Below are 10,000 nucleotides of genomic sequence, written 5' to 3' on the forward strand. Positions count from 1 at the left end.
GCTTGCACCCTGATACTGCTAAGCACTTGGCCACCCTATGATGCCGGTTTTGTTTTTTTTGGAAATCCCGTCCCCCAGTTGTAGGGGAGTTTTTTTCGGTCTTTACTCGGCGTCCCCAGGTCCGGCACTGAGTCTCCGTTACATGAGGGCAACTCGCTACTAAAAGCTGCCTCTCTGCACCCCAAACCACCACTAGAAGACGACTCTGCTGGGCCTGTCAGCCACCACGAGAAGGCGACTCTGCTGTGCCTGTCAGCCGCCATTTTGAAGGCGACTCTGCTGTGCCTGTCAGCTGCCACTAGAAGGCGACTCTGCTGCGCCTGTCAGCCGCCACTAGAAGGCGACTCTGCTGCTTTTGTCAGCCGCCACTAGAAGGCGACTCTGCTGATTTTGTCAGCCGCCACTAGAAGGCGACTCTGCTGCTTTTGTCAGCCGCCACTAGAAGGCGACTCTGCTGCTTTTGTCAGCCGCCACTAGAAGGCGACTCTGCTGGGCCTGTCAGCAGCCACTAGAAGGCGACTCTTTTTATACTGCTCCTGTCAGCCGCCGCCTGAGGGCGACTCTGCACCTTCAGTCATTTCACTTTATCCATGTTCTGCTTTTTCCGCAGGATGAGCCCATTGAGCGTCTCGGCGTGCCTGAAGTACCAAAAGAACATTTTGGGCAGCGGCTACTAGTGAAATGCTTGACCCTCAAGTAAGTCCGTCCTCCGACGTGCACTTTGATTGCAGAGATTTTGGGCGAGGCTGCACCTTTCTGAATTATTGAGTTTTACATCTTGCCGTTCCTCTCTGGGCCGCAAGACTTTGGCCAGGAGGAGTTGAATTAGGCCCTAATGTGCACCCTGCCGCCCCATACAACTCCTCCTGGCAGAAGTCTTACGATCACAGGAGAACGTATGAGCCTTCTGTGATCAATCGAGCCATTTTGCCGATCTCCAGGGGCTTGGTAATGATGGAATACCTCTATATAGGATAAAAGCAGCACATGATATAATGCAGCGGGGGCCACCTTATAGGATTTCTTGCTATTTATTGTAAATATTCATGTATTATTAAGAAATAATTGTGACTTTTTTCGTTATTTCCTCCTAACATTACGATTGCCTGCGTTTCGCTCACATTTTATGAGACACCGGGGACGTCACGTGACGCTTCAGCCTCCGCGGCGTTCTCACCCGGGGAAATAATTTCCTTCCCTCATTAATAATAATGTCTTCCTTTTTATTAATCCTAATCTGCATCAGTGGCTGCGGGGGGTCTCTCCGCAGTATATATTTACACGGGGGGCTGGGCGACGCGCGGCTGTGGAGGACACACTCGCTTTATTGCTGCTTTGCATATATTTTGTGTTTTGTAAATGACAATCTGAGCCTCATCCCATTGTGTAGATAAAATGGCGTCAGTGCGTGCGAATACCACCAATTCCGGCGCCATTTTTTCAAAGACATGGTCTCTGCGAATATCATCTGAAACAAACTGGTGATTTTCACAGAGACAGTATCTTCAATAAAATGGCGCCGGAGTTTGCTGTATGAGGACGCAGTGACTCTGGCACTATTTTATTGAATGATTCAAGAACAACGTGAACTTTGCACACGCTGGACATCACAGATTCGGACAGATGGACGCGTTCAGTATTATGTTATTGGTTACTCTCGATAAGGGTCTAGTTGTCTATAGCAACCAATCAGAGCTCAGCTTTCACTTTACCTTAGCAGCTTAAACTGCACTCTGGTTGCTATAGGCAACAGAACGATCTTACTGGGAGGCAGCTCTCATAAATGAGGCCCCAGTTACTTCTCTAGTTGCTATAGACAACCAGAGCGATCTTACTGTGAGGCAATTCTCATAAATGAGGCTCCAGTTACTTCTGTAGTTGCTATAGACAACCAGAGCGATCTTACTGTGAGGCAATTCTCATAAATGAGGCCCCAGTTACTTCTGCAGTTGCTATAGACAACCAGAGCGATCTTACTGGGAGGCAATTCTCATAAATGAGGCTCCAGTTATTTCTGTAGTTGCTATAGACAACCAGAGCGATCTTACTGTGAGGCAATTCTCATAAATGAGGCTCCAGTTATTTCTGTAGTTGCTATAGACAACCAGAGCGATCTTACTGTGAGGCAATTCTAATAAATGAGGCCCCAGTTACTTCTACAGTTGCGATAGACGACCAGAGCGATCTTACTGTGAGGCAATTCTCATAAATGAGGCTCCAGTTACTTTTGTAGTTGCTATGGACAACCAGAGCGATCTTACTGTGAGGCAATTCTCATAAATGAGGCTCCAGTTACTTCTGTAGTTGCTATAGACGACCAGAGCGATCTGACTGTGAGGCAATTTTCATAAATGAGGCTCCAGTTACTTCTGCAGTTGCTATAGACAACCAGAGCGATCTTACTGGGAGGCAATTCTCATAAATGTAAATGAGGCCCTAGTTACTTCTATAGTTGCTATAGACAACCAGAGCGATCTTACTGTGAGGCAATTCTCATAAATGAGGCTCTAGTTACTTCTGTAGTTGCTATAGACAACCAGAGCGATCTTACTGGGAGGCAATTATCATAAATGAGGCTCCAGTTACTTTTGCAGTTGTTATAGGCGACCATAATGATCTTACTGGGAGGCAACTCTCATAAATGATGTCCCAGTTATTTCTGCAGTGGAAAACCTTTTTTTTTTTTATTATTTTTGTTTAAGGCCTTAAACAAAATCCAACCATTTTAATCCCAGCTTTGACCACTAGGGGGAGACAGACCATTATCTCGAGGACTGTTATAAAGGGCCTGGTCACTTTTAGAGATCATCTTGGAATAATATATGTGAATTATCCCGTTTCCCCGCTCCTCAGATATCATCGCGGTTTCCTGCTGCTCCAATATCTGTTTCTACTTGACACAGAGTAAAGTTTATGGTGTCACCCGGTCACATCAGATTTATGTGGAGGGGGCTGGCTTGGCCAACTGCTCATTACAGTGTCTATGCCAACCGTATAAATATATAGAATAGAGGGGGGGCTGGCTCAGTTATGGAAGGAAGCAGTCATCCAGCTCTGCCACACCCCACCCCCTAAGACCTGAGAGGTGTGCGGAAGATTTGTTGGTGTCCCCCTAAAAGAATGAGTCGTAGGCAGCGCCTCCATAGAGCCAGAAGGGATGGGGAAAAGTGGCCGATGGGTCAGAAGGGTTACGGGGAGATTCAGCTGTTGACTCTATAAGGCCAGGAGAAGTAAAGGTGTGTCGGAGGACCCCCTAAGGCCCGGGGGGGATTTTGATGTTGGAAGGCTTTCTGGCTGGGTGTAGTAACTATGAAGCTTTTAGGCACAAATACCAGCCCCTCCTGCCCAGAGAACGTACAGGGGACATAGCCGAGTCTTTCAGGGGTCCGTGGTCTTATCGTCACATTATATACGGCCTCATTCTCACCTGTATACGTAATGTAGCGATGGTACAGCACGAGGGGTCATGTCTCGGGGTGGACCTGTAGCCGCTGCGCCAATCTCTCTCATTTCCTGTAATCTTTATTCTGCCAAATAATTTTTTTTTTTTTTTTCTCTTCTGTATTTCAGATTTGAGATAGAAATTGAGCCGATCTTCGCCATTTTGGCTTTGTATGATGCCAAGGAAAAGAAGAAGGTGAGTGGAGGTGGCGTCCGCAGCCCTCGTGTGGGTCCGTAGTGTGTGACTGTGGGTGGTGGTCCGCCACCCCCGTGTGGGTCCATAGTATGATTATGGGTGGTGGTCCACAGCCCCGGTGTGGGGCCGTAGTGTGTGACTGTGGGTGGTGGTCCGCAGCCCCTGTGTGAGTCCGTAGTGTGTGACTGTGGGTGGTGGTCCGCAGCCCCCGTGTGGGTCTGTAGTGTGTGACTGTGGGTGGTGGTCCGCAGCCCCCGTGTGGGGTCTGTAGTGTGTGACACTGGGTGGTGGTCCGCAGCCCCCGTGTGGGTCTGTAGTGTGTGACACTGGGTGGTGGTCCGCAGCCCCTGTGTGGGTCTGTAGTGTATGACACTGGGTGGTGGTCTGCAGCCCCCGTGTGGGTCTGTAGTGTATGACACTGGGTGGTGGTTTGCAGCCCCCGTGTGGGTCTGTAGTGTGTGACTGTGGGTGGTGGTCCGCAGCCTCGGTGTGGGTCTATAGTGTTTGACTGTGGGTGGTGGTCCACAGCCCCCATGTGGGTCTGTAGTGTTTGACTGTGGGTGGTGGTCCGCAGCCCCTGTGTGGGTCTGTAGTGTGTGACTGTGGGTGGTGGTCCGCAGCATCCTTGTGGGGCCATAGTGTGTGACACTGGGTGGAGGTCCACAGCCCCCGTGTGGGTCTGTAGTGTGTGACTGTGGGTGGTGGTCCGAGAGCCCCCGTGTGGGTCTGTAGTGTGTGACTGTGGGTGGTGGTCCGCAGCCCCCGTGTGGGGCCATAGTGTGTGACTGTGGGTGGTGGTCCGCAGCCCCCGTGTGGGGCCATAGTGTGATTATGGGTGGTGGCCCGTGGCCCCCTCTCTTCTGTGTCCCCCATTGACCTGAAGTCGAGATCTAATGGATCGATGGGTCCTAATTTTCCAATCTTGGGGTTTTATAATAATTTGTACATTTCTATTTTTTACAGATTTCTGAAAACTTCTACTTTGATCTAAATTCAGAACAAATAAAAGGCATGCTGCGCCCGTACGTCACCCCGGCGGCCATCAGCACCCTGGCCCGCTCCGCCATCTTCTCAATCACTTACCCGTCCCAGGACGTCTTTCTGGTCATTAAAGTGAGTCTTGTATCCAGCGTTATCCGGGCCACGCATCAGCTTTAGTTTATTTCAATCCCCACAATATTGTGAAGAATTCATATCGCTATTGGGGACCATTCTTCATCTTACCGACATCTCGAGTCCTAAGAGACCTAGAACTTCTCACAGTTGTGGGTTTGTTACAGTTGTGTCCGGTTTAGACCTGTTCTGTGCTGTAAATCCTGGCTGACACATTATCTGCCCTGATACATTGTAACAAACAAGAGATTTGTGCCCCCCTCCCTGATGCTAGATGCAGAGCATTTCTGTGCATCCTTCCCACAATATTGCAATATTGCATGCGGAGCATTGTTGTGCTCCTTTTCCACAATATTGGGTGCAATGCATTGTTGTGCACCCCTTCCCTGATGCTGGATGCGGAGCATTGTTGTGCGCCCCTTGCCTGATGCTGGATGCGGAGCATTGTTGTGCGCCCCTTCCCTGATGCTGGATGCGGAGCATTGTTGTGCGCCCCTTGCCTGATGCTGGATGCGGAGCATTGTTGTGCGCCCCTTCCCTGATGCTGGATGCGGAGCATTGTTGTGCGCCCCTTCCCTGATGCTGGATGCGGAGCATTGTTGTGCGCCCCTTCCCTGATGCTGGATGCAGAGCATTGTTGTTCGCCCCTTCCCTGATGCTGGATGCAGAGCATTGTTGTGCGCCCCTTCCCTGATGCTGGATGCAGAGCATTGTTGTGCACCCCTTCCCTGATGCTGGATGCGGAGCATTGCTGTGCACCCCTTGCCTGATGCTGAAGGCGGAGCATTGTTGTTCACCCCTTCCCTGATGCTGGGTGCGGAGCATTGTTGGCCGCCCCTTCCCTGATGCTGGATGCGGAGCATTGTTGTGCGCCCCTTCCCTGATGCTGGATGTGGAGCATTGTTGTGCGCCCCTTGCCTGATGCTGGATGCAGAGCATTGTTGTGCGCTCCTTGCCTGATGCTGGATGCAGAGCATTGTTGTGCGCTCCTTCCCTGATGCTGGATACGGAGCATTGTTGTGCGCTCCTTCCCTGATGCTGGATGCAGAGCATTGTTGTACGCCCCTTCCCTGATGCTGGATGAGGAGCATTGTTGTGCGCCCCTTGCCTGATGCTGGATGTGGAGCATTGTTGTGTGCCCCCTCCCTGATGCTGGATGCGGAGCATTGTTGTGCGCCCCTTCTCTGATGCTGGATGCAGAGCATTGTTGTGCGCCCCTTCCCTGATGCTGGATGCGGAGCATTGTTGTGCGCCCCTTCCCTGATGCTGGATGCAGAGCATTGTTGTGCGCCCCTTGCCTGATGCTGGATGCAGAGCATTGCTCTTTCTCCCCCCCCCCGTACTGTTTGCGGATCATTATTCTGTGCGCCCCTTCCCTAATGCTGCATGTAGAGCGCTGCTCTGAAGCTTCACCCGTTATATTGACTTTCTGTATCTTTGGACGGCTTGTTGTGATTTATTTTGGCTGTAACCTGACATTAATATTTCTGTATCTTTATTTGCAGCTGGAGAAGGTTCTGCAGCAGGGTGACATCGGGGAGTGCGCCGAGCCCTATATGATCTATAAGGAGGCGGATACCGCGAAGGTGAGCGGAGACGTTACATAACCATTACTATCGCCGCACGTGTCGTCCTGTCACCCCGAAGCCTCAAACGTGACAATGAGTAATGTTTGCTTTTACTTTTACCATAAACAATTATACTAGGTGTGACATTGTAATAACCTCAGCTGCTGCATAACGTCTTTATAGCAGATTAACCTTTACTGCTGATTCTGTACAAAGATACAACTCAGACTGTGCGATCTTTACTGAATGAAGGCACCTACTGCAGTATTCCCCAATCACACCGCAGTGCCCCCTCCACACTGCACCTACTGCAGTATTCCCTAATCACGCTGCTGTGCCCCCTCCACACTGCACCTACTGCAGTATTCCCCAATCACACCGCAGTGCCCCCTCCACACTGCACCTACTGCAGTATTCCCCAATCACACCGCAGTGCCCCCTCCACACTGCACCTACTGCAGTATTCCCTAATCACGCTGCTGTGCCCCCTCCACACTGCACCTACTGCAGTATTCCCCAATCACACCGCAGTGCCCCCTCTACACTGCACCTACTGCAGTATTCCCCAATCACACCGCAGTGCCCCCTCCACACTGCACCTACTGCAGTATTCCCAATCACACCGCAGTGCCCCCTCCACGCTGCACCTACTGCAGTATTCCCCAATCACACCGTAGTGCCCCCTCCACACTGCACCTACTGCAGTATTCCCTAATCACACCGCAGTGCCCCCTCCACACTGCACCTACTGCAGTATTCCCTAATCACACTGCAGTGCCCCCTCCACACTGCACCTACTGCAGTATTCCCCCAATCACATCGCAGTGCCCCCTCCACACTGCACCTACTGCAGTATTCCCAATCACACCGCAGTGCCCCTCCACACCACACCTACTGCAGTATTCCCCAATCACACCGCAGTGCCCCCTCCACAGCGCACCTACTGCAGTACTCCCCAATCACACCACAGTGCCCCCTCCACACTGCACCTACTGCAGTATTCCCTAATCACGCTGCTGTGCCCCCTCAACACTGCACCTACTGCAGTATTCCCCAATCACACCGCAGTGCCCCCTCCACACTGCACCTACTGCAGTATTCCCTAATCACGCTGCTGTGCCCCCTCCACACTGCACCTACTGCAGTTTTCCCCAATCACACCGCAGTGCCCCCTCCACACTGCACCTACTGCAGTATTCCCAATCACACCGCAGTGCCCCTCCACACCACACCTACTGCAGTATTCCCCAATCACACCGCAGTGCCCCCTCCACAGCGCACCTACTGCAGTACTCCCCAATCACACCACAGTGCCCCCTCCACACTGCACCTACTGCAGTATTCCCCAATCACACCGCATTGACCACTCCACACTGCACCTACTGCAGTATGACCTAATCACGCTGCTGTGCCCCCTCCACACCGCACCTACTGCAGTATTCCCCAATCACATCGCAGTGCCCCCTCCACACTGCACCTACTGCAGTATTCCCAATCACACCGCAGTGCCCCTCCACACCACACCTACTGCAGTATTGCCCAATCACACCGCAGTGCCCCTCCACGCTGCACCTACTGCAGTATTCCCAATCACACCGCAGTGCCCCTCCACACCACACCTACTGCAGTATTCCCCAATAACACTGCAGTGCCCCCTCCACACCGCACCTACTGCAGTATTCCCCAATCACACCGCAGTGCCCCTCCACGCTGCACCTACTGCAGTATTCCCAATCACACCGCAGTGCCCCTCCACACCACACCTACTGCAGTATTCCCCAATAACACTGCAGTGCCCCCTCCACACCGCACCTACTGTAGTATTCCCCAATCACACCGCAGTGCCCCCTCCACAGCGCAACTACTGCAGTATTCCCCAATCACACCGCAGTGCCCCCCTCCACAGCACACCTACTGCAGTACTCCCCAATCACACCGCAGTGTCCCTCCACACCGCACCTACTGCAGTATTCCCCAATCACACCGTAGTGCCCCTCTACACTGCACCTACTGCAGTGTTTTTCAATCGCACCGCAGTGCCCCTCCACACCACACCTACTGCAGTATTCCCCAATCACACCGCAGTGCCCCTCCACGCTGCACCTACTGCAGTATTCCCAATCACACCGCAGTGCCCCTCCACACCACACCTACTGCAGTATTCCCCAATCACACCGCAGTGCCCCCTCCACAGCGCACCTACTGCAGTATTCCCCAATCACACCGCAGTGCCTCCTCCACACTGCACCTACTGCAGTATTCCCAATCACACCGCAGTGCCCCTCCACACTGCACCTACTGCAGTATTCCCAATCACACCGCAGTGCCCCCCTCCACACTGCACCTACTGCAGTATCCCCCAATCATCCTCCTTTGCCCCCTGCATGCTGCACCTACTGCAGTATTCCCTAATCACACTGCAGTGCCCCCTCCACACTGTACCTACTGCAGTATCCCCCAATCACACCGCAGTGCCCCTCCACACCGCACTTACTGCAGTATCCCCCAATCACACCGCAGTGCCCCTCCACGCTGCACCTATTGCAGTATTCTCCAATCACACCGCAGTTCCCCTCCACACTGCACCTACTGCAGTATTCCCCAATCACGCCGCTGTGCCCCCTCCACACCGCACCTACTGCAGTATTCCCAATCACACTGCAGTGCCCCTTCATGCCGCACTTACTGCAGTATTCCCCAATCACACCGCAGTGCCCCCTCCACACTGCACCGACTGCAGTACTCCCCAATCACACCGCTGTGCCCCCTTCATGCCGCACTTGCTGCAGTATTCTCCAATCACACCTCAGTGCCCTTCTACACCGCACCTACTGCAGTATTCTCCAATCACACCGCAGCGCCTCCTCCACACTGCACCGACTGCAGTATTCCCCAGTCACACCACAGTGCCCCCTCCACGCCATAACTACTGCAGTATTCCTCAATCATACCGCTGTGCCCCCTTCATGCCGCACCTGCTGCAGTATTCCCCAGTCACACCGCAGTGCCCCTCCACGCCGCAACTACTGTAGTATTCCTCAATCATACCGCTGTGCCCCCTTCATGCCGCACTTGCTGCATTATTCCCCAATCATGCTGCTGTACCCCCTTCATGCCGCACCTGCTGCAGTATTCCCCAGTCACACCGCAGTGCCCCTCCACGCCGCAACTACTGTAGTATTCCTCAATCATACCGCTGTGCCCCCTTCATGCCACACTTGCTGCAGTATTCCCCAATCATGCTGCTGTGCCCCCTTCATGCCGCACTTGCTGCAGTATTCCCCAGTCGTGCTGCTGTGCCCCCTTCACGCCGCACCTGCTGCAGTATTTCCCCTTCATTGCGCTGCTGCAGTGCTCTCTTCTCTAAACATTGACAAACTACACTATGCCCCAAACAGAACTTGCTCTTGTTGCCCAATTCTCCATGGTTCTGTCCTCTGATAATGCCGTGTCTCCCCTTGTGTAGGCAAAGTCGCAGGAACCCACTGCAGATTTTGGCAGCATATATGATGAATGTGCCATTGACCTGGTCCTTGAGTCGCCCGTGTTCCTTTCTTTCGCTTGTCCTGTACTGATTCCTCCTTGACTTTACAGAATAAGGAGAAGCTGGAGAAGCTGCGGAGTCAGGGCGAGCTGTTCTGCCAGCGGCTGGGGAGGTATCGCATGCCCTTTGCTTGGACAG

General features: G+C 52.7%; 1 protein-coding gene across 14 annotated transcripts in view; it reads left to right on the forward strand.

Moving 5' to 3' along the window:
• DOCK7 (dedicator of cytokinesis 7) overlaps window positions 1–10,000 on the forward strand; it is a 177,487-nt gene that overhangs the window by 14,393 nt on the left and 153,094 nt on the right. For all 14 annotated transcript variants that reach the window (XM_075320362.1, XM_075320363.1, XM_075320365.1 and 11 more), the window contains exons 7-11: window positions 611–696; window positions 3,571–3,637; window positions 4,601–4,750; window positions 6,256–6,336; window positions 9,913–10,000. The exon at window positions 9,913–10,000 is cut by the window's right edge and continues 78 nt beyond it. In XM_075320362.1, coding sequence (XP_075176477.1) covers window positions 611–696; window positions 3,571–3,637; window positions 4,601–4,750; window positions 6,256–6,336; window positions 9,913–10,000 — 472 coding nt within the window. The remainder of the gene's footprint in view (window positions 1–610; window positions 697–3,570; window positions 3,638–4,600; window positions 4,751–6,255; window positions 6,337–9,912) is intronic.

The sequence above is a fragment of the Anomaloglossus baeobatrachus genome, chromosome 8 (assembly GCF_048569485.1).
Source record: "Anomaloglossus baeobatrachus isolate aAnoBae1 chromosome 8, aAnoBae1.hap1, whole genome shotgun sequence".
NCBI lineage: Eukaryota > Metazoa > Chordata > Amphibia > Anura > Aromobatidae > Anomaloglossus > Anomaloglossus baeobatrachus.